The 25,059-nt window shown below is 40.4% G+C and overlaps 1 protein-coding gene across 5 annotated transcripts; it reads left to right on the forward strand.

Annotated features, from left to right (window-relative positions):
* Window positions 1-12,167: 12,167 nt before the first annotated feature.
* Window positions 12,168-24,421, forward strand: AMN1 (antagonist of mitotic exit network 1 homolog). 5 transcript variants are annotated; one of them, XR_014616155.1, is made up of 8 exons: window positions 12,168-12,302; window positions 15,429-15,561; window positions 17,776-17,920; window positions 18,289-18,506; window positions 19,877-19,933; window positions 21,547-21,658; window positions 22,214-24,045; window positions 24,340-24,421. XR_014616155.1 is itself a non-coding variant. In XM_084205799.1 (8 exons), the coding sequence occupies exons 1-7, from the start codon at window positions 12,256-12,258 to the stop codon at window positions 22,285-22,287; spliced, it is 786 nt and encodes a 261-aa protein (XP_084061925.1). In that variant the 5' UTR covers window positions 12,168-12,255; the 3' UTR covers window positions 22,288-22,304; window positions 22,544-22,625. The 5 variants fall into 5 exon arrangements, 4 of the variants coding, with proteins under 4 accessions (XP_084061925.1, XP_084061924.1, XP_084061927.1 ...); XM_084205799.1 differs by lacking the exon at window positions 24,340-24,421 and having other exon boundaries at window positions 22,214-22,304; window positions 22,544-22,625; XM_084205798.1 differs by having other exon boundaries at window positions 22,214-24,366.
* Window positions 24,422-25,059: the final 638 nt, after the last annotated feature.

The raw sequence follows: 25,059 nt of genomic DNA on the forward strand, positions 1-25,059 counted from the left end.
ACCATTTCCCTGCAATCACCTGAGAACTCTAGGGTGTTCTGTGGGAGTTCATTTTATGTTATATGTAAGCTCAATTAAAGAACTGAACTTTATTTAGGGGAATTTTCAATATTTGTCATCTTTGAGAGTTTCCAAGCTAAGCAAAAAGAGTAAAGAAAAAAGTACTTATTTCAAAGATTTGGATCAAAATAACTCACCTGCAACCAATACCAAATCCTCAAATTGTTCTTAGACATAGTTTTTCCTATTGCTTTCCAACTGCATCTCTTAAAAGACCTGCATTACTCCAATTACTTCCCTCACATATCTACATGGTATTCCCTTTAGATTTACTTCACTTGAGAGCCTTTGCAGTGTGCCAAATATGCAATTAACTCTAACTTCTGCTTACATAATTCCTAGCAGTAGCTGATGTTTATTTTGCACACAATGTGAGCAGCATTGCCTTGCTTCTGTTTGAGACTTGCAAGCCAGACAGTAGATCTACATTTGCCCCACAAATAGTGTCTTTATTGTTGCCTGTTGTCATCCACAAACACAGAACAGCAGGGGCATCTTATTCAGCCAAAGTTACCAGCCTCATAAAAAACAAGGAGCACTTACAGATTGTAAACAGGCCTGGAAAAATTAGGAAGTGCCTTGGCACATCTAGACCACAATTTAGCCCACAAAACTTTGTTTACTGCTCAGTACTGGGAACTTACATCCCGCACTTGACCCATGAACCAAGCAACTTCCTGCAGAGTGTTTTGGGGAGCTGCCCCCCTTATACACTCCTGGTGACAGGCAATTGATAATAGGAATGGGATATAATGATGCCTCACTTATCCAAGTACGGGAACAATGAGTTTCAAAGATGTAGATAACAGAATGTAGAAGTAGATACATAAGATACTAATTGTAGCTGGCACCAGTGGATAAACAGATAATGAGGAATACAGGGGCTTTTGTTGCAAAGCCATGTAATGAGAAACAACAGTGCTAAGAGAAATTAATGGCAAAATCATCTATAACCCCGGGGACACTCTGGAGACCACCAGAGCCCCCTCCAGACAACACTCTAGGACCATCAAAGGACTTCCAGTAAGAGGTAGATGCATGCAAATTAGTTCAAGGGAAGGTGATTATGCATTAGCCAGGAAGTACACTGTAATCAACATGTATAATCATGATGGATCACTATATAACTGACTGTACCCCAGCACTGCCTGTGGTCTCCTACACAAACACCACTTCAGCTCCAGCTCTGAAATGAGTGTTGTACAAAGTACCTTCTCCTTTCCTGCCCATTACCTGTGATTTGAGCCCACCATCACTGACTTAGAGTCACCCTTTGAAGGGACAAAAGCAGGACACAAGGTCTGCTCTCCTACTACAGGGCAGTAAGTCCAATTTCAAGAGGCAGAGACCACTGATCAGACACAAGTTACACTGGCTAAGAACATGACACTCCTTTCCTAAGGACAATACTATGCTTGTTAGCATGGAAAGAGCATCTTAGAATTCATACAGGCTAATGAAGCAGCAAGCAGTAGAAGTTGGTGGCTGCTAGGCAAAGAAACCTTCTGGCATCAGAGATAAGGTACATGCTGTACCCTTGAACAGTGTGTTCCTTGGTGCTTGCCAGTTTTACTGCTCTTAGTCATCTTTCTACTTAGAGACCAACACAAGGCATTCTTTTAACCCTTCCTCTATTGTTTTTCCTGCTCCTTTCACATACAAATGTTACATTTGTAATCCATTCAGAGTAATTGCAATACTCTTACTACAAATCTCAGTTGGGAAGACAAAGCAAGAAACCTCTATGTGTGTTTAGCTTCTCTAAGCTAATGTCAGGTGGAATATTTTTCAAAATCACCATGAAATGTCATTGCCTCTGGAGAATTGTTCTAATGTTATCCCTGGATAAGTGTATATTGCAACAACAAAAAAGCAGGTACTTTTGGAAAAGACATTTTCAGATTACCTTTTCATCACTGTTCATACCATGTGATACCTGTGATGAACTACCCATGGAAGTGTCATAAATATTATTTTCAAAATAAAATTATGCAGTGACACCACTCTTGTTGACCTCAAAGAACATGTTACCCTTGCTAGATCACTTGGAAGAACCCGGGGTGGTTTTATTTGGGGTAGTCCAAGAAAACCATAACTTCCATGAGTAATTAGAAACTCCTTAATATATGCCATGGGCTAAAAGGCACTATGTAAGAAAAATACTGTAATATATAGATAGTTAATGGTCACAAGATTTGTAGTACAGAAAAAATGGAAACCATTCTGAAGGTTTCAAGGTGAACATGATAGATGGCTAAGATTTAATCTGTGGTGTAATAAAAGTCTGCCAGCTGTAAATAAATAATCAATTGAAAATTACTTTGGGGTGCGTAATGTCCCTTCTTTGCTAGGAGGCCATTTAGGCAGATGTCCTTATCTGTGTATCTCATTCCAAGACAGGAAAAGATTTCACCCTTTACAATGAGGCATTCCAGGCACCCTGTATATGTGATGCATTAAACACCTCTGAGAACTGCAGTCTCTCACACAGGGATGTCTGTAGGGATCCCTCATTATGGCTGTCATTCTGAAGCTCTGCAGCTGAGCTGGGCTGGCTAAAGCTTTCAAGACCCCACACAATACATGAGTTCAAAATCATTTAATGGAAAATTAAATCCTCACTGAGTGAATCCCATCATCTTTTGTGCCTGGATAACCAAGACATCATTGTATAAGTGAAAAAAAAAAAGCTGTCAAGCATGACTGAGTAGAAACTATAAAATTGTTTTACTGCTATTTAAACTCTGTCAATGTTTCCTTTTTTTATATACAGCTCAGTGACCTCCTGCCTCCTTAAGCAGTTGAGCTCTGAATTACAAATCAAATAAGATTTATGATTACTTACTTCAGCATAGGTCCTTGTGGTGTCAAAACCTGAAGGGAATCAAATACATTCAGGTAAACTCGATGCATCACTATGACAGTGACACTGCCATAATTAAGCAAATAGTAGTAACTGTAATGCAAAAGCTGTGTGTGGGGGGGGGGGGTGTGGGTGTGGGTGTGTGTGTGTGTGTTTTTATAGTCTTTAAAAGAAATTAAACCTTGGACAGGAATGCATGCACAATCTATTCACTGACCCTAAATCAAGAATGTCTGTTATGCACAGGTGTCTTGAGCAAAGATTGTCAAGATGCCACATCTGCAAAACACTGTCTATGTTATTAGAAAACTGTATCTTGAAGGATGTCTAAGAGAGAAAGGCACTGCCTGTTGGAATATCAGCCAGCCACTGAGTCATGTAACTTTTGGTCAAGAATTGTATAACAGCCGTTGGAAACAGGCTGATCTTTATGTTCCAAAATGAAGTAGTTGTGTGTGTGCCATTGTTTCACAACTAGGTATGCAGAATCCATCTGGCATTCTTTAATGCTTTGTTTGCAAGTGTTATCTTGCTATCTTTAAAGAAAACAAACCAGGAATGCCTGTATAGGATCAAGTATCCAGCTCTTGAGGCCAATCCTGAGCAGTGGGCCACCATCCCCCGGCCAACTCCCCCCAGTTTTATTGTTGAGCATGATGCCATATGGTGTGGAATATCCCCTGGGTCAGCTGGGATCAGCTGTCCTAGCTGTGTCCCCTCCCAACCCCTTGTTTTGTATCCAGATGTCAGCACAGGCTGCCAGTCAGATCAGATCAGGGTGATATTGCAATATTCCTTTCCAGCTGGTTAGAGTTTTTTAAATTGCTATTCCAACATGCACTCTGGTACCTTGTTCCTTGCCAACACAATTCTCAGTCACGTTAATACTGAGCAATAACAAGAGTTGGCACCATTCCTAACAAAATTTAATAGTCCCAAGAATCTCCCTTGTCAAGCACAGCTAAAAGGGGCAGTGAACAGTGAGAGAAGCAGTGTGTGGGCTCGTGCTTCTAGATCTGGGGCCCTCTGGGATCATTGTCAAGGGACATCTAAGAAGCCTTTGGGAAGCTTGAGGCTGCCTAATGCTGTAGGGAACAGATAAGAGGGCCTGAGTTCTAGCAAGGCTAGCAGGGCTAGCAGAACTGTCAGCTCTTCTTTGATTAAAGGGGCTCTTGGAGGTTTTGTTCCAGCTGGCACTGGTTAGGGAGGGTCTGGTCCCCCATTCAGCCTAAAACACACAGGTCTTTTGGGGCATTTGGTGTGGGAAGGGCTGGTGCCTCATCTCATGGCAGCACACGCTTCCTCAGCGGTGGTGGAGATGTGCTACAAGCTGCTGTCCTCAGCTAGAAAAGCTTTCCCTGCAATGTTGGAGGTCTTAACCCCAACAGGTCTTCAGAAGGTGGGTGCTGGTGTGGAGCAGAGGGAGAGACATACCTTTTGAAATGTTTCAGTCAGCAAAGGAGCTGCAGGAGGCAGCTATGCATCATCGGGGGTGATGAAAGAAACTGAATCTTCACTGGAGCCCTACAGCTTCAAGAAACCAGAGTTATGCACTAAAGGAGGGGCAGGCTGACTCTGTCAGGCTGGGATGTACAAAACTCTCAGGATGGTGAAAGCTGGAAGCCTGACATTCCTGCTGCTGGGAGGAGCACTTGTGCTCTGCCTGCACGCTTGTAAGTACAAAATATGCTCGGTGCTGGGGTTGGAAAAAGAGGCTGAGAGCTCTGCCAAGGGAACTGCAGAGCCCTACAGGAGCACCAGAAGGAGGGCTGCTCCCTTAACGCTGATCCTTCTGCTGTAGGGAATGGGCCTGTCTGCTGACCTATTGTCTGGGGGAATTCTGCTGCTTCTCAGGGACTCTGATTTATTGTGGAGAGCCTGCAGAAGCCTCTCTGGCTCTCTGATTATTGATGCCTGCTGCTTTTTCATGTGGGCATCAAATGCTCTCTAATTATTGGAGAGACCTGGATAGCATTAAATATGATACCTATAGCTCTGGATGGTGGTGAAGAGCCCATCTGGTGTATCTTCAGCCCTGCTGGTCTGCTATGATGGGGTTTTGGTTTCTATGATCCTGGTTTGCTCTTTGAGGCCTGAATGTTGCTTGGAAAAGCTGAGCTACACTGGACTAAGGTGGGGGGGGCATCCTTGCCAACAGGATGGTGAAGCTGGTAAGAGCTTTATACTAAGAATGATGAGGAAGAGAGGATGACAATCAAATGAAGATGTGATGAATGAGGTTATCAAGAAAATTATGAGGGCTTATGCAAACAGAGGGGACTTCATCATCAACTTGGCTGTCACTAAAGCATATGCATATAAAACACAAGGTTCAGAAAGGATTCCCATGCTTTCTAAACTTTGAAGCTAAATCTTAATCATTATCAAGCAGATTGGTGTTACCCATACTGATGATCACGGGCAAATGTTCTTTGCTCAGGCTCAAGGATTAATCTTGAGGGGCCTCCCCACTCAAGGGAGGAATCCCCACACATTCCCACCAGTCCTCCCTGCTGGAACATGGGCCTATGCCTTCATAGCACAAAGTGATTGAATGTCAGTCATATGTTGCTGCCGAGGATATCAGATACCATGGGTCCTCAAAGAGACAAGAGCAGATGTTGGTTGGAGTAAAGTTGTTTATTGCATGAATACATCAGCCTGGAAGGCAAGGAGCTCAGAGTATTAAAGTCCATGCTAAAAGTTTTCTGGCATAGAGTCCCGATGTTTTGAACAAAAGCAGCAGCAGCTCTGACACTTTTTTCTTCTTCCACTTTTTCTCTCACCCCAATACAGGGATTTTATTCATAAATCATCCAATCAGCTAAAAGCAAAATTCTAAAACATTCTTCCTAAACCAATCTAAGCTTGATTCCAATGTACAAAAGTAATGTTTTTACCCAAAATCTATGTATATAATTTTATCTATTTACACATATAGTTCCATCTGTTCTATCTAGAAATGCAAGCAATGCTCTGCTATGTTTTTGTTACATCTGGAGCTAAGTTAATTTGTGAAAGGTAAAACTACTGACCTTTAAATTAGACTTTAGGGCCTTTTACTAGCTAACACAGTCTCTTAAGGCACTTAAAATATATTTCTACTTACTTAAAACTAAGACTTACACTTCTACTCCATGTCAGTGTGACTTAATATACCTCCATTTCTCTAAAGGCTCCAATTCAATCCTTGCATTCCTTTCTCTCTGAGGAGCTCAGAGAGGCTTCTATTTCATGCATTCCAACATGTTGCTAGGCCAGTCACTGATATGCCAGCTTTTTTTTTTTTTTTTTTTTTTAATAAGATGGTGTCACTTGTTTTTCTCCTTCTGTAAACATCTGTCTTTCACATCCTTGTTTGTGTCAGTCTTTGTCAGGAAACTTCTACCTTTCACATCCCTATGCTGGGTTTAACTTAGGATTGTTGGTCAGGCTGATCTCAGCATCCTTCAACACTAAAAACAATGTTTTCACTGGAAGTGAACTCCATTGGAATAGAGTTCAGGATCTTGAAAGGAGAAAAGAAGACAAAAGCTAGGACTGCTGTCCTGGATTTCAAAAGGCTTCAGCATGTTCAGGAACCTGCTTTGGTGAGTCCACTTGATATGATCCTGCAAAGACAACAGGTCAAGAAAGACTGCTTTTGACTGGCAGATTTTTTTTGTATCTTTTTCATTTTCTACAAGCTCAAGACTGGCCTATTCTGTTGTACAGGAGAACCTGAAAGGATGGCAGGAGGGTTTGCATGGACGTGCAAGGAGAGCTTGTCTGAACTCAAGGAAGGAAACCCATGAAAAGAAAGCATACAAGAGGTGGACATAAGCACAGGTGACTCAGAAGGAATTGTTTAACTGCAAGGATGAGTTAGGAAAACCAAATAAATCTGATCAAGGGATGTAAAAGGCAATCAGAAGTGCTTCCAGAATAGAGAATGTGCACCCACCCCTGAATGTGACTGGGACCTGGTAAAAAACCAATGCTCCAGTGGGCCATCACGAAAGGTACTGCAAAGATGGGTGACTTCAAGTAGAACTTAGGCAGAATTTAATGCCAGGTTTTGGTGGCAGAGAAGCACATGAGGGATCACTGAACCTTAGCATACAATGTATGCTGCCACTAACAATGCAGTCTGTGTGTGCTCTTTGTTAGGGCTTGTTCCCACAGGAATGTGTGAAAGCGTAATGCTTTCAGCAAACCTCAGTGTGTACCCTTCTAGAACATTTGGTTTGTACAGTAGGAGATGGATGGATTTGTTTTACTTGGAAGAGTACTGTAAAGATGTGAGGAACAATGAGGCTATTGAAGCTTGCCATAGAATGCTGTACAGCAGTGGCTCCACCAGAGAGGACTGTCCTGGTCTGCCTCACTGCATGTTTCCCAGCATTGCAGGAGACATATAAGACTAACTTTTAAAAACACCTTTTTCTCATAAGCATCTTGTGCTTTTTTTCCTTTTGAGATTCAGAACCAGAACTTCACACTACAAAGCAGACTTAGAAAGATTTAGGTTCTCAATGCTGTATTTGCCTTAGTATTTATAATGCAGTTGGGGTTGAAAGGGATCTTTAAAGGTCATCTAGTGCAACATCCGTGCAATGAGCAGACACATGTTTAACTAGATCAGGTTTCCATTGAGCTTCATCAGGTTTCCATCCAGCCCAGTATGGACTGGATAATTATATAGTGAAGTAGATTGGAAACAGCTTCAGCTTCTGAGTTCAAAGGATCAGCAGCACAAAGACATTCTGGAGACCAGTCCCTTGCGTCAATACTAAGGTCATATCACACAACATCTATCCTTAATGACCTTGACAATGTGACATGCAAAGTGCATGTTTGTAGAGGATTCAAAACTGGAAATAGTGATTGATATTACTAATTGTTCCCAAAAATGGATAAAAATAATAATAAAAAAAGCCCTTAACACCAATGTAGTATTATGAAGCCGGTATTCTTTATTCAATGCTGGATGCATGAGGGGATATGTCCTCTGAAATATTGTGCATGCTGAATAAAGAAAAGCTCCTGTTAAAATACTGTATTTTACATGCATATTCATTGATTTTCCAGAATAAACATACATATGATAATAGTTTCCCTGAAATCATTAACTTTTCCCCACCCCTTTATGCACATATTTTTCTGTCCTGGGAGTCTCTAAAGTCGTCCCTGGTGGTTGACCCCAAAGTGATACCTGATTGTCTGGTGAACTGGTAGAAGTTGGCACATGGGCTGCCTGCTTTCCATTCTTGCAGAATGGAAATTGTGCAGTTCCATAGGCCAGTGGTTTTTGAAGAATAAGCATTGTGTTAGCCCACAAGGTGCAGATCATCTTTTATCTGGCAACATCAAAATGTCCCTCTGAATAGGGACAACTGACAGGTTGGAGAGATCAGCAGATAGGAACCTAATGAAGCTCAGCCAAGACTTTTCTGCAGCTGGGGAGGAATAATAACCCCACATACCAGCACAAGCCTCACTCTTTGCAGAGAGTCTGTGTTAGAGCACTTCCCAAGTCACTCTTTATAGCCTGGTGCTTTATCAGCACAGTTTCTCCACATGTTCAGGCTGATGTGGCTGAAGTCCTTCCTGCAGCTGCCTGCAGTGAAACCAGTTTAAGAGCAGCACACGTCTCCTCCTTGGGATAATCTGATGCCAGTTTGAGATACCACATAGGTGTGTGAAGTTTGGCAGTTCATGACCTGCTTCAGAAGCAGCTCCTGAGGTTAGACAGTTATAGTCACTGGGCTAGTAATTATTTAATTACTTCCAGCTGAGAAGCCGAGGAACAGTAAACCTACCCTAGCCATATTACTACTGTGATAAATGGATATGATTTGTGCTAACTAAATTGTAACTATATCGATATTTCAGAAAATATTTGTTATAAAGTAATAAAGGGAAAACAGATTGGCCCTTTGCAGATGTTTCATGTGAGAAGCAGGATACAGGATGTAAAATTGAGATGAGCAAGATCCTAAAACAGAATCGGCCTTGGGATGAGCCAAGCTGAGATGATTCCAGATAAGGAATCTAAAGTAATGGTCTGGTCTATGAAATAATAAGGCTTACTTGGAACATAATGCTTACTTACATAACACAAAGCTTAATGCACATGCACAACCTGCCAGGTTATTCAGAGGACAGTGAGGAAGACAGGAAGCCTTCCTCTGAAAAGACCACCAAAAAGCCAGGAGACCCCCTAGCAACAACGGAGCATGTGCCATGCAGTATAGTGGTGTAGATTTCAAGAATTGAAAATAGGAGGAGATTTACAGAAAATTACTGATGAATATGTATTAGCATACAGTATTAACTTTAGTTTGGATTCCTTTGTTTCCTACATGAGGCAGGATGAAAACCCTTCCCCATACCCCAGTCGGTTTTGCTTATGCTTTATACAAACCTTAATCATACTTAATTAATCACTGCAAAATTTTTCTACATGCTTGATTATATTTAATATATTTGATTGTATTCATTTATACAGAATTGCTGTTCAATTAAAATTGCTGCTAAATTCAATTTTGTTTATTAAATTAGACATATAGAACTTCATTCATAGCACTACCTACTTCCAGACTCACTGCTGGAGAAAGTGGTGAACTGAATCTTGTGAAAAATAGGAATGAATGAAATGAAATAGGAATGAATTAATGAAAAATAGGAATGAAAAATGAACTGGTTGCTCCTCAGCCAGGCCTGTGTGATGTCTAGGTTTGTCACTCAGGCACACAGAATATGTCAGGACCACAGAGTTTGCTACAGCTTTATCATGACTCCTGACCCCAGAAAAGGGATCTCCAGGGAGGCCTGCCAATGGAACCAGGAGCTTGTAATTAGCAGATGTGAATTAAAGTATTGACATGACTATAACTTAACCAAATAAAGACATTAATTTCAGTATAACAGAATAGCTAACAATGGGAAGGAAATTTAGTAAGCAAAACAGGAAGACAAGCAGCTGGATGTAATATGTGCAGGTAAGAGATAAGGAAGACTGGGTGGCTTTGCATCAACAATAGATTCAACATGTAGTAGCTCAATGGAATGTATACCTATTTGCTTATTGAATGCTAACCAAAAAAAGAAACAGGGAAATGTGGTAAAAATGTGGTATAAACCCACTGAAATCTATATGGAACAGAAATGCTTCTAGAGAAGCATTTCATAGAGCACAGGCTTTCTTCTCAGCCAGCTTAATAAATGCGTTTTTAACAGGTAAAAATTGTTTGGCCTGCTGACCTGTGTTTCAGTAACTGGCTCATGATGACTGAATAGAGTTGCAAGGATAAATATTCATTTATGTGCATGAGATGTTGCAATCAAACTGGTCACATACAAGCAATTTTTCTTTAGGGGGTTTTATAGCTTTTACCATAATAGCACAACTTGAATCATCCAATTACCTACCAATGGATATTTCTAATTATCCAATAATAAAATATATTTTTTAGGCCTTGCAGCATCATCATGCATCAGCATCTGTTGAAGCAGTCATCCTGTTGTGGTAAATAGGTATGATTCATGCTTACAAAATTGAAACAGTAATCAATAGAAAGGGAGAGGAGGGGTTCCACACCCCCCCCCCCCCCCCCCATCCTTTTCCTTCAGATGTTCCAAGCAGGAAGGAGCGAGAGATAACAGTTACTAAAAACTAGCAGAGAGAAAGAAAATCTGGTTGGGTCCCAGGAAAATGTTAATTATATGAGATTTTTTGCTTTGATGCTTAAATATAATATTGGCTTATATTATGTTAGTTTTGGCTTACATTATACTGGCTTGGTGCACATGAGTAACCCAAAGGTGAATTAAAGGACACAGAAGAAGAGGAGAGGCCTTCATCAATGGAGACCCCCAAAGAGTGGTGTGACCACCTACAAGAGTGGTGGAGCACACACGGTAAAGGTGGTGATGAGGGCGGAGGTGGAAGTGTGATGAATTGAAAATGTGAGGAGATGGCATCAACATATGGCATAAAAGGGGGAATTTGTGTTTGGCAAGTTTGTATGTGAGGTGGCAGGGGTCCAAGAACCTTGCACTCCGTACCCCGCAGTTATTTTTTGCTTATGTGCTATTATTGGAACCAAATTATCCCTTATTTTAACCAAATTATATTGTTAATATTTCAAGTGTATCTGATTTTATATATTTTAAGCTATTCAATTAAAATTGCTGCTACTTTTAATATAGTTTTTTTTGATGATGGGATAATTGGGCAAATATAACACACACAAGCAATTTTTCTTTAGGGGGTTTTATAGCTTTCACCATAACGGCACAACTTGAATCATCCAATTACCTACCAATGAATATTTCTAATTATCCAATCATAAAATATATTTTGTAGGCCTTGCAGCATCATCATGCACCAGCATCTCTTGAAGCAGTGATTCTATAGAAGGATGTAGTTTTCCTCTGAAGGTCTAGTGGTGGCATAGATGGGCCTGGTCTTCCTCGGGGAATCCAGTGGAGAAGAAAGCTGCTCCTCTGGGAATCCAGTGGGAAAAGGCATACTGTGGTGTTCCAAATCTCAGATGCTATCCAGCTGGGAATGCCTGGCTCCTCCTCATGGGAACAGCATCTCACAGTGGGATGATGTCATTTGATCAGTCACGCAGTTATGTCATGCAGACTTTAGGGGGTTTTGTCAGTGGCCCATTAACAGAATATATTTTGGAGGGAGGATGGGCTGTGGAAGAGATAAAGCAAAGTGCCCACCTGGTTTTAACAGGTGGCCCAAGGAACAGAAGATGACTGCCCCACCTCTAACAGATTGCAATAGAACACACGCCCCCGGCCGCATCTTGTATTTGCAACCTAAGGCAAAGCAGAAATATAAAAAGGAAAAGAACCAAGAAAACCCAAAAAACCAAAATCAAAACCAAAGTTAATTGCAGGACGAAAGAGCTGGCAGACAGCAGGCTCTTATCGCTGCAGGTGGATGCGCTAATGGGAAACTCGGTGCTGCGGAATGCCTCCACTGAGGGCAGCAAGGAGGCAAGAACCCTTAAAACCACTGTAGCCCTTGCCTGAAGGCTTCCAGCCTCCCCTGTACTACCTTCAGGCTCGGGAGAACACTTAGCTATTAAGCTCTGGAAATGCGGAGTGAGAGCCCCGTTTTCGCGGCTGCGGGCTGTTTCAGCGCTCCAGGCCGCTTCGGGCGGCGCTCCCCAGGCGGGCCGGGAGCAGGACTACATCTCCCGTCATGCGCCGGGCGCCGCCGCCATCTCGGCACCGACCGCCGGGCCGGGCCGGGCCGGGCCGCCGTCCCCGCTTTCCCTGCTCCCCGCCGCGTTCCTCGGGCCCCGCCGCATTCCCCGCTCCCTGCCATGAGCTGGGACGGCGCCGGCGAGGAAGTCCGGCTCCTCCTGGACCTGTGAGTGCCGCCCCGACACGCTGCCGCCTGCACGCCCTCCGAGGGGCTCAGGGAGGGGGACCGGGCTCGGCGGGCCTGGGGCGGCGGTGCCGGAGCGGCTGCAGCGAGTGCGGGTGTGGGCAGGGCCCGGCGGCGCTCGGGAGCTGCGGAGAGGTGGCAGGGTTCGACAGAGGTGCCCCTTCGGGAGGAGCTGCAGGGCAGGTGACAGGGAGTGACAGGGGTGACGAGGTTTGGCAGGAGGTAACAGGATGTGACACGGCTGAGGATCCCTGGCTTCACCTGGCCCCACAGAATGCACTGAATGGTGTTTTGCTCTGAGTTTTTCTCCATGTTGATACAGAAATTGGCTAGAAAACAAATTTTCCTACACAATTTAAAGTATTAGAAAGCAGGCATTCTTTATTGCATAGCTGGACACATTTGGGGGATTTTTCCTCTAAGTGAGTCCATCCTGACACTTTACAACGTTTCTATTCCATAGTGCTGATAGGTATTCTGTAAAGCATGCTTGCTGGCTAATACATAGATATCACTTTCCTAGAACTAATTTTCAGGCATTCATGTCTCACTGGAAGTCCTGTTGTTGTGAAATACAAGGCTGTGTTTTGTGTCAGGTAAATACAGGCAACGTGTGTCTTTGTGATTGTGATAGGTGTGGAGAGGGACTGTGGGACAGTTATAAAGATGAATTCTGAAAAATAACTGAGGAAAGTAAGGCATGGAAGAAGGCCTTTGAATCTATCCTTTGTTCACAATTAACTTTTATAAGTCTTAAGTTGATTTAGGAGCATTTGAATTAAAGTTTTGAGATGTTGCTTTTTGACAAGAACTTTCTGCTTGTAGGTAAACCTTAAAGAGTTTTGCAATCATAACCTTTTGAAGTATAATTCTAGAATATTCCTTGTAGTAAGGATCTTTGAAACTATAGCTTTAGAATATATAAAATGGAAGCATGCTTATCTCGAGGCCCTAACAGAACAGTGAAAAGCAGCTTGAGGAAGCTGGACCCCACCAGCTGGGATCCTTCTTTCGGGATGTACATCCTGAGAAGACTAAATCACAATAGTGTGTAGAATTGTGATGTAAACAAGTGGAAATAGAAACTGCTGAGAAAGCTTTTGAGTACCCCTATAAATACCTGTAAGCCCAAATATCCGTGTGCAGTTGGAGGGAAAACTTCCCCCACTGTACCCAGCCCTGTATTGCTCATACTTTACCATATTAATTAATAAATTGATTGCTGCTTGAATATTGGCCTTGTCAAGCTTCTCATTTATAACATTGTGGTCCTAGAGGGTCTGAAGGGGCCTCTGGTGGTCACCAAGTGTCCCCAGTGTTGCAAAGGGTGACTTTGCCTTGAACTTTTCTTAGGACATGCACAGTTGCTTCTTGTTACATAACTTCTGCACTATATTCCTCATTGTCTGTTTACCCACTGGTTGCAGCTACATTTAGCATCCTGTGTGTCTACTTTTTCATTATTTTATGTAATTTTCTAGTCTTTAAGCTCTGTCTTGCAGCTCCGAAGGGGAACTGAAAATTTCTATTCTCTGCATTATCTTCAATGTCAAATTCCTTTGTGTTCTGGAGGAAGTTAGAAACAGCACAGGAATAAAATATTTCATTTGAAAGATAAAAGAAGAATAGCTAGCAAAGAGTACAGTTAGATTGTTATTTGTACCTTAAAGCACTGAAGATAAGATTATAGTTGCCATGGTGTAGCCAATAAGTGTTTTATAGTTTCCTATAAAGTAGAATTACTGTGAAAACCTTTATGATTTAAATGATTGATAGTGTAAACTGCAGATCAGTATTGTGCTATGAGAATATCAACCAGCTTTTTGAAAAGAACTTGATTAATCTTAATAACCACTCAAGCTAAATTTAATGTGCCATGGTGAGAGTTGGCATAGCTCACATTGATTTCCATTGGGTTTGGAGCATTTTCTGCAGATATGAACTAAGCAGTTGCTTTAGATTTAGAGGTCCCTTTTGGAGGTACATTAGTGAGACAAGCCCCTGCTTTCTACTCCCCATGTTGCACAGATCCTGCCTGTGAGCAGGTTCACATCTGTGGTCTTCAGAGATGATAATAAATGGTGTGTTTATTGTCTTTGATAAGATTTTATTTTTTTAAGGGATAAACAACTATTCTTAATTTCTGCAGTCGAGTAGAGGAATGTTCTATATAGATAAGGTGTTTAATCTCAAAACAAAGAATGTGGATGGTGTAACCTATATGTACTGAGACAGAGCTTGGTACAGGCTTCTCTGTTGATCAGTCAGGAGTTCATCCAGCAGTCACTGAGGTTCTGTGAAGGTGTGGAATTCTTGCACATCTCTGCAGAAATGAGTTACAGGTGGTCCTGGTGTGTGCTTGGGTATATAGGGGTGTCTGCAGGCAAGGCTTGGGTTCAACTACCCAGGTTCTGCTTGAAATATCTCCTCCATACAGTGTCCTTGCAGTGACCTGCTAGAGGTGCTTGTCCTACACTGTATGAACTTTAATGGGTTTTGTAAACGTGCTTCCATGCTGCAAATCTTGCTTCTTTCCTGCCTTAAGTCTGTGCTACCCTTCAGATTATGAAACATTAATATTTTGATGTCTTTAAAGTTTTTATTTGGTGAGTTTAATTTCCTGCAGTTTGGTGGCATTCTGATGCCAGACAAAGTTTTGTTGCAAAAGCAGTTACCTGTAGGGACTCCAGAGCTGTGGTTATATGCTAAATTTAATTTGGCATTACTCCAGGCTGCTGCTGCCCCCTGCACTCAGCCACTTGTCCTGGCAGTGTTGTTTCTGTGTCCTCAGAGTTTTAGTCAAGGGGGTTTTCATTCAGATCAGACACTTAACAGCTCACACTGCAACTACTAATTTCAGAGACAGCTTGAGGAAGGCACAGAAAAAAATGGTTGAGGGACTGATTCTTGCCTTCAGCTGCTTAGGGAGCAGTTTTACAGAAGGATGAGCTTGACCCCAAAGTGCAACAGCTGAATCAGTGAAGCTGAAGCTGATAAGGTCTGAAGGAACCATAGCTGGGTGCAGAAGATGACAATATATGGATTGATTGTTCTAGTTCTACCATTTAATGCCTCTTTTGACTGTATTGTAACTTTCTTTTTTTTCAGATGCCTTCAGTGTTTGACAAAGAACCTTTCCAAATACTCTGCAGATATTAAGTCATTGCCACCCAATATAAAGGATAAATTGATCAAATTAATGAGTAGGCAAGGGCAAATAACTGATGAAAATATCAGTGAGGTAAGAATCCATCCAAAACCATACTGTCTGTATGGGAGAGGAAAGTAGCCTCTCTTGCACGCCAGTCTGTTCCTGAGTGAAGTGTGTTTCGAGATGCTCATGCATAATTTATGACATATATATATATTATATAAAGGATTTCAGCAGCTTGTTAGAATTCTGTTGGTAGAATTCTATTGACACTAAGCACACAGTCTCCATATAATTTGTTTAAATTTTGTTTCCTTGAAATACAATGATGGCAGAGCTAGGAATCGATAGTTCAAATTATCCCATCCCTTTTGCACACTGATGTGTGTCAGTGTTTAAGGATGACACCAGTTAATGACATTTCTTCAGCTTTAAATTCAGGGGCACATCTGTTTGGCTGTGTGTTTATTGTTACCTTGTTCAGCCTCAAAGGAAGGAGTGAGAATTGAAGGAAGCTAAAGGTTGGCCTTGCTGAAACAGAATGACTCCCTGTGCATTCCTGCTTAAGCCTGTAACTCAAGAGAGAAATATTCTGTTTCTCAGAGTCATGATCATGGAGCCAGGAGTAGAGGCAGAAGCACTGTGTAAAGCTTACAAAAAAACAATTTAGCTTTAGATAAAATTATTTTGTGCTTACACAAATTAAGTGTTTGAGTAAAAATCAAGATCTTTGGAAAAATTGACTGGACAAAATCTGGTTTATGCTAGCTTTTCAGTAAGGAATAATTTCAAAACATCATAACATTATATAATTAAAGCCTTGTGATTGTGTGTGTATGAATGCACAAAATCCATTAGGATATTTTTAGTCTGGAAATAAACTAGAGACCTTAATTTACAGACTTTTCTGCTGTCTCTTTTTAAAGTCTCCTCTGTATTTGTCTTCATTCAGCAGTTCATAAGTGCCTTCTCTTGGAGCCTGTTTTCCATGTGACCCTGGAAAATTCTGCTCTGGTTCTTTTTCCACGTGTTTTCCTTCCTCTGTTCCTGCAATTTTCTGCAATTGTATCCTTAGTTGTCATAATTTTCCATGCGCTTATTATACCTTAGCTTTCTTTGCTAGCAGTTCCCCATTTATTTATGTCCTTCATGTCTTTTCCTCTGTTTTTCAGAGGTTTTTTTAAAGAATTTTGCTTGAAATTAAATTTCAGTTGAAATTCTGTTAATCTGAACTTTTGTGTGTACTTTTATTTAATCTCTTACCTCTGTATTCTTGTCCAAATTTGTGTTACCATGCATCTTTTCCCCCCTTACTCTGCTTTTTTGCTTGGAGCAGCCATCCACATGTATGCCAAACTCCTTATTCTAAATCCCTTTTACCATAAAGTGTTATAAAGTCATTCAGCAAGTGTCCACAGAATATAAACCTGTATTTTAAATGTCTTTTTTTTTGTGTGCTGCATCCAGACAACGCTTTGTCTATCTCAAAAACTTATATATTTGCAAAAGAGCCAGTTTGCCTTTTAGTATCTTTATTGTGCATTGTTAGAGTGAGGAACAGGAGGAATAGGCCTTTAACAAGCCTTTCAGCTGTGCTGGTATCTTTGCTAGTTTATGGAAATTTATGTTTCTATCCCTGGGAGTTAAGGATGGGAGTGACAAACTGAAGGGAGTATCTGGCTAGTGTTACTAAAATCTGATGCCTTCCACTGCTTTGGGTGTAACTTTCATAAATGTTCTCTTGGGAAAGATTTCACAAAAATTCCAATCTGGGCCTTGTGGGAGTGAAAGATCCCATTTAATGAGGGTTTGGTACCTCTTCATGGTACGGTAATGAGAGTGCTTGTTTATGAGCAAAAGAGTGTGTGTGAGAAAAATGCTTCAGGGGGAAATATCTTCCAAATATCACTCTTATCTGTTCTGCAGGTTGAAGTTTTGATCAAAGTCAGCATTTTTTTGCTTTGCACTGCAGATTTCTGCCCCCAAAGTTTTGCTAGCAAGTGTGAGGGCATTGTCCTGGGTACACATGTAGCAAGTGAACCACCAAGATTGTATTTCCATTGTTTGAGTGTCAGTATTAATGTGTTCCTGTTCCACATGTCACAGAAACAGTTTGTGCTGTAGGAGCTGAACTGTTGCACAAATTGACCAGATTTTCTTTGGTTTTTAGTTCCTAGGACTGGTAATCCCACCCTCTATTGCAAACTTCTATGTGATGTCTAATATTACAAATATTTGATGTAAAAAATGCACGTGTTTGATGGCATAGCTGAGTTTGACTGAACTGGTGGGTTTTCATTCCAGGTATTGCACCCTGCTGTGGAGTCTCTGGACCTCCGAGACTGTGATATTTCAGATAATGCATTATTGCAGCTTTATAACTGCAAGCAGCTGAAAAAAATCAACCTAAATTCTTGCAAGGAGAACAGATTTGGAATTACTTCAGAAGGTGTGTTATCTGTGCACAGATAACTGGGATCTTATTCCTGGCTTATTTTTCTTGTTAAATTAGAATAAATTGCAAAGAATATATCTCGGGTAAATATTGCTTAAAAAAGAATTCCCCAATGCTACCCCAGTACTAATTCCAAGTCTCTCCAGTGGTGTAAATTTCAGGTCTAGAGCACTAATTATCTTAGGAGAGAGCTATCAGGTTACTCTCCTGCTAGATTTCTGCTAAAACCGTGCTATGCTCAACATGCTTTCCCCTTTATCTTAATGATTCCTTCCTCAAAACCTGTTCCAGAGCCTTTGAACCCAGCATGGTGGTTATGTTAGAGAATGAATAACTCTTTCAAGTGTTTGTTTCTTTGGCAGGAGTCATAGCTCTGGCCTTATCCTGTCCCTACCTGCATGAAGCCTCTTTCAAAAGGTGCTGTGATATAACTGACAGTGGAGTTCTGGCTCTTGCACTCAATTGCCAATTCCTACAAATAGTGAACTTGGGCAGGTGCTCAGGCATCACGGATGCATCTCTGCAGGCACTAGGAGAAAACTGCAAATTTCTTCACAGTGTGGACTTTTCATCTACTCAGGTAGCTACAGTGGCAATTGGCCAATTGACTTTCATTTGCTTCTTTTTTAAGATTGTCATGGTAAAGTTCAAAGGGGATTGTTGTAGCTTTACTCTTGACAAGATTTAGGACTCTGGTTTATTTCTAATTTTTGCCTCTTAAGGAAAAGGAAAGGTATATTTTGCTTATTAGTGCCTGGAAAAATACACATTTTGGTATTATCTTTGGTGAACCAAAAATAAACTTTTGTTAGAATCTACCTTGGGGGTTTTTTTCATATGTTTATTTAGTGCAATAACTTTCTTTAAGTTGTAAAGTAATCCAAAATATTCCATTTAAAGAAAGTAGAATCTTGGACAGATTATTGCCTGCTTTCAGTTAGGACAAACTGATGTGGGTGATAGTCTAGGTTGTCAAGCAATACAAGCCCCTAGTAGGAGTAAACACTCCATAATTAAATGATATTTTAGGAGTGATTGTGCTTGTCAGAGTTATATTACAGAGTCAACACTGAGAGAACGACATTTTAAATGTCAGAAGTGGCAGGGAAGAAGATTTAACAACAGTGTTTAGCATAGGAAGGGGGAGACAAGCTGCAAAAGCAATCCTGTAACATATTTCATAATTACAGGGAGATAATGAAGCGAGGGAAAGGTTTTTTGCAGTAAGTGTAGCATTCAATTGACACTGATGGTAAGTAATTATGTTGAATGCGAGTCCAGTACTGAGCATTCACAATGAAATGTCAGTCTGGAAATCATGTAGGAGGTTCTTATTTTAGATGCTATTCTTCTTTTGATTTTTCCAGAAGTAGGGTATCAAAAGAGTCTTAATTTTTTTTTTTGGTAATTTTTATTTGTTGCCATTTAACTCTTATTGCTCCAGACTTACTTAATTGCTTTTTTATTTCCTCGCCTCTCTTCCTTTATAGAAAATAGCTGTTTCCCTGTTTGTATTTTAAATGAGGTAAAAGCTTCTCCAGTAACTACATGTTTACACTTTTTTTTTTTAATTTTCTGCTATGATTACATTTTTCCCCCAACCCAAATTGGTCTAGGTAGAGCAAAAATGCTTTTTTTAATTATTGTACCCACTGTTAGTGTACCCACTGTTAAATGAGACAAAGAAGCTGCAGGAATAGCAGTTACACAGTTGGAAGTATCCTTGCAGAAAGCCAGGCTGGATCAGGTAGCAGGAAAATGAAACAGTATTTAACAGAATGAAAAAACCCACCTCGGATAATTTTCTCTACTAGTTTAGCTGGGAAGAAAATACTGCAGTGTTAAGTGCATTCACTGACTGCAGGGAGGGAATAAATTAATACGATTTTTGCATCTAAACAGCTGTGCTTGAAAAAATTGAGCTTTAATCCGTTGTGGTTTTTCCCTCAGGTAACAGATGATGGCGTTGTAGCACTAGTGAGTGGAACATGTTCAAAGAATTTAAAGGTAACTGACTTAATAACAAAGGGATGAACAAAGGAAAATACCTGCATTTTAAAATTATAATTACTATTATCAGCAGCATTACTTAGGAGGGAGGGTTTTTACAGACTGGCTTTCATTTCTGTCCTCTTTCAAGATCCTTGGAGTTTATAAATTGAAAAGACTTTGCAATAAGACAATGACTTTTTTACTTTTACCCTACAATCTCCAAAGTATATTTTACTAAATCCTAATTTCACTAGATTTGATGGTCTTTTTTCCGCATTTCTTCTGATATATTATATTTATTGATAGGTAAGGCAATTCAGAGGCAGGGAAAAAAGTTGGTAATAACCTGTTTTGTTATTCTGCTTTTCATCTTTTCCTAGCATGTACAAGAGGCAGTAGTTGTACAGCTGCAGAGAAATTAAGAAAAGAGCAGGATTTAGTCTGATCTTGAAGAAGTTCTTTGATTTCTTTTAGGAGCCATGTTCATAAATAAAAATACCAGAAACTTCAGCAGAGGCTGTTTTGGGAAAATTTGGGAAACACCAGGATTTAGTTTGGGTTCTGTTCTCCTGGACAACCAATTGGTAGGAGAATGTCATAGGCAAAGTGATGGGACTCAAACACCATGGAATCTCCTTGAAGAGTTTACTCAGATGTCTTGAGTGCTGTGTATGTGTTGGGAAAACTCACCTTTGATGTTGGAAAAGATGAAAGTTTGACAAGAAAGTTTCACAGATATGTATGCTTGGCAGAAAGCTCTCTGAATGTAGAATCTGAGAACCGAAGAGAGATGGAAGCAAGTTTTGATATAGAAGAACAATAGGTGTCAAAATTGAGAATTGCTGAGCCAGTTCTTACTGGACAGCTAAGAAAGCAAAGGTTAAGTTGAGCTGGAAGGAGGTTTTATGATTAGAGCAAAGGATATGTTGACCACAAACAAAAAAGATGTTTTTACCAAGCAGAAATAGGTCTTAGGAAAAGAAGAAAGATACCAGAGGCAAACAAACATGATGATGTGGCAAGTAGAAAAAAGGTCTAAGAATTTTCCACTGCAAGAAAACAGAAAAACAACCTTAAGCTTAAACTGTAACATACTAACTCATGTGGTTGGATAGTAATGACTGTAATATGGTAATGAGAGTAGTTGTGATAGGCTGTAGGTTATAGTAAAGGTATTGTGTATGATGCTGATTGGTTGTTATGTGTTAAGATGCTCAGGAAAGAAGAATATATAATGCATTGTAACCAGAACTAAAGCAGCTTCAGGCTTGCCTATAAGCTGTAGCTGGCAGCTGCAGGCATGGCTCTGTTAGCCATGACCTGAGACTGCTGTAACATCTCCTGTACTGTACAATAAACAGCATTTTGAAGAGCTGCCTGGAGTCCCACATCTCTCATCTCAGCCTCTTACACTTCATGTTTTTAGTGTAGACTCTTTACAGAAAAGTTGTCTTATTTTTCCTTAGGGTATTTTCCTGCTCTTTACAGGACCACATATGAGGTCAATGCACAGAGATCATAATTCCTTCTGGTTGGGGATCTCTGAAATGGGTAGGGCAAAGGAAAGCTTTGCCACTAAAACTCTGGGTGCTCTTGACAGGCTGTTGTCATTCCTGTTTTCCTAACAGGAGATCCACATGGAGCGCTGTGTGAATCTGACAGACATCGCTGTGGAAGCCGTCCTTACTTGTTGTCCCAAGATACACATTTTTCTGTTCCATGGTTGCCCACTGATAACAGGTAGGTCTAATCACAAGAAGATAATTACTTGCTAATCATACCTTCTTGCTTTCTGAAAAGCACACTGTACTCCATAAGTAATCCCAAACAAATAATAACTGACTGGATAAAGTAATCGTCATACACTGAGATTTTCAAAGCAAGGTGAGAGTTTTGCTTTGAAATGTGGCAGCAGCCTTCAGAGAGGGGATTATTTTTGTTTGTTTGTAAATAATTTTTTTTCCCCTTCAGCATGCTGATGAAGACCCAAAGACTTCAGAAAAATATTAAACCCCTAATCTATTCCAAAAACGTGGAACAGCATCCATTCAAGAAACAGTGGAATGGAGTAGGACAGCCTATGGGTGTTTTAACTTCTGTTGGTTGATGCTTTACAGTTAGGTGATTGGAAAAAGAACTAAGAGGGTTTGGATTACTACAGATGTATTTGAAGTGTGATATTGTGATAGCAAAAGAAGTGCAGATATAGAATTCCTTTACTGTGTTGTGTGCCTATTCCAAATACCACCTTTATATTCTGAATGAATAACAAGAAATTCCTTTGTTCTTTTTCAGATCGATCCCGAGATGCTTTAGAGCAACTCATCATATCAAACAAAATCAAGCAACTAACATGGACTGTTTACTGATTATTTATCCTGTACATGTGAGTGTCAAGTTTACAGGTGGAGAGCTCTTTCAGTAAACAAGCACCTTGGAGAACTAGCTGGTGACTTTTGTTTCACCAAGTTGCATCCCTCCTGCTTCCCACTGGAGGTCTCCATTGCCATTCCAGTCCTTGCCCGTGAGCCTGGGCTTCCTCATTGACTTTCCTTGGGGCCCTGTCTGTCTTTGCATTGATCCTACTTCATTAAGAGGAAAGTTAAGCTATAATTAATATTACAGGGCCGTTGCTCAGGCTTCCTGAAGTGCTGGATTTGGCTGCTACTTAGTATCCTTCAGCAATTTAGCCACAAATCCAGTTTAGGTAAGTGCATGTTCTGAGTTTGTATTCTGGGGTGGTACTTAAAATTAAAAGTGCCAGCTCAAATGTAACACTGACACATAGCAGTGTCTGTGAAGTTGGGAGTTAAATCTAACAAAAATCAACAGCCAGAACTGGTGAATGGAGGTGGCATTAAGAGTGAGACAAATGTACTTTCAGTAGTAACAAAGAATCTCCTTTCACCATGTACTTTTGCTAGGTCTGGAGTAAAAAACATAGGTACCTTTCTTCTGATATTCCTGATGCTGAAGGTTTCTGTTCTTACTTACCATTCTTCTTCTTCTTACTTACCATTCTTCTTACTTGCTGGATTTTTACACATCCTAAAGTACAGCCTGTGAATGTGTAAACATAAACTTGCTTTGGAATTGTTATGGTGACTTTACAAATTTCAGAGTAGTGGCTGTGACCAAGAACAGGATTTTATACATGGGCAAATATTTAATTTGCCCTGGATTTTGCCTGTATTTCTATATGAAAATCCTTTTAGGGAACAAAACACTGGTACTCATAAGCATATATGTAGTGAAATAGGACCAAATGTAGTGTCTGAGCACATAAATCTCAGGATGGTAGAGTGTGTTCTGCTGTATGCAGTTCATTACATATCCAGTGGCCCCCAGAAGCTGAAAATATCAATAATTTATTGTTCAGTTATTGTAATATTAAAAAAAGAATTTTTGAACTGTAGAGTGAGTTTATTACATGATGGAGCCGTGCTCTCATCATAATTATAAGTCATGTTCCTTGGCTTTCTTGAACCAGCATAACCTCTAGTTAGAGTTCTATGATTTCTGCTTTAAGCTCCTTAATGCCAGCCATTTTAACTTTATAAGGGCATGGAGCACACTGGGTTCATCCTCTGGATCTGGAAGTAGAAGGGTTTAGTTATAGTGGTCTAACATGGATTTGATGACATCTGGAAACCTAAAGAGTTTAGGCAACTATAAGGAATATATTTACTTTACCATTTAACTCTTGTCATAGCCACACCTAAGTGTTGCAGAAATAAACCAGTCTGATATTAATCTATTTAAAGTTTATGTCTAATTGCATGAAAGATAATTTTTGTTGCCAATATTAAATGATATTATGATGACTGACAATAATCTTTGTTCTTCTGTTGATTATATGGTTTATGAAAGTGCAAGACCTAATTAGAAAAGTTGTTCAGGTGTCAGTAAAAGCATGTTTTTCCAAGGCCAGCACCTAAATCCCTTACTCTTGTTGCATGGTTCAGCCCAGTGATGAATATTTTCCTGTGATCCCTGTGGGTGCAATTGCATCAGTACAAACCATTGGTACAAGGAGTTGATTTTGCTATGGTAGCCACAAGCATCTGACAGCTGTCACTGCAGAAAATCCTTGCACCAGATAGAGGCCTAATAACCAAATCTACCAGGTTGTATTTCTTTTTTTTTTTTTCCTGAGGAGTAGTTTATTGTTATGCCATGTGGAATCCCTGGGATCAGTTGGGGCCCATCATTCCTTTGAACTCTTGGGCAATAAATCTGTGTTGCACTATTTTTGATATTGAATCATACAGCTGTTTAGGCAGCTCTGTGAAACAATGCTACTGCTAACCTCAGTGGCAAAGTTGTCCGTTTTCTCCTTGCTAATATAACCTTGGATTTGGCAAATGCAGCTTATACTGTGTCTTTAAGTGTGCCTGTAAATTTACCATCTTCCCCTACAGCCTCTTCTCAATGTGTAACTTAGTGGTACATCCTCACCTGGTGCTTAAAAAGCTGTACAACACTGCAATGAGCTAACACTGTAATTTTAGGTTGGAAAGTTTAATTAATGTAAGTTACTTTAAATCCTTCACCATTAGAGCTTACTTTTTTAGTATTTGCATAACTCTACTGGAATGTTTTTTGGTTCACAGTAATTTTCAAGAAATGTTTACAGGCACTGGGTGAAGTGGGAGAAGAACCTCATGGATGTGCTTGCCACTTCATATTCTCTATTGTTTGGACATTGTTTTTGTTGTGAGCCTTGCAGAATATTCACATATTGTTACAAAGATTAAAGTTTAGAAGTTGGCTGTTTGGATAGTTCTGAAAACTTGTTGGATTATAGAACCCTGCATGTCTGACTATGCTCCTACTTCATGAATACCATGGTTTTCTGAGTGAGTACCACACTCTATTTCACATTTGTAAGCTTTCACTACAGCACCTGGCACCACTGCACAGTGGCCTATGGTGCAGTTATTAGCTCCCCGTCACTACTTGTTCAATAATTGATTGCTAAAGGTGACACTTCCTGTAAGACTGCTCTGAAAAGACTGATTTCTTCTTCAAATGGTCACAGTTACAGCATCTTACCTGAGGATCAGATTTTTTTTGTACCATGTTTGGCAGATAAAACTGGTTCTTAGTTGGCAGATAAAACTAAGAATGATTCTGGAGTT

The sequence above is a fragment of the Fringilla coelebs genome, assembly GCF_963513975.1.
Source record: "Fringilla coelebs genome assembly, chromosome: 5".
Lineage (NCBI taxonomy): Eukaryota > Metazoa > Chordata > Aves > Passeriformes > Fringillidae > Fringilla > Fringilla coelebs.

What these genes read in the sequence shown, in the direction of transcription:
- AMN1 (XM_084205798.1), top strand. Translation starts at nt 12,256, where the DNA reads ATGAGCTGGGACGGCGCCGGCGAGGAAGTCCGGCTCCTCCTGGACCT. An exon ending in GTCCGGCTCCTCCTGGACCT is followed by an intron (nt 12,303 to 15,428) that starts GTGAGTGCCGCC and finishes CTTTTTTTTCAG; the next exon opens with ATGCCTTCAGTGTTTGACAA. An exon ending in CTGATGAAAATATCAGTGAG is followed by an intron (nt 15,562 to 17,775) that starts GTAAGAATCCAT and finishes TTTTCATTCCAG; the next exon opens with GTATTGCACCCTGCTGTGGA.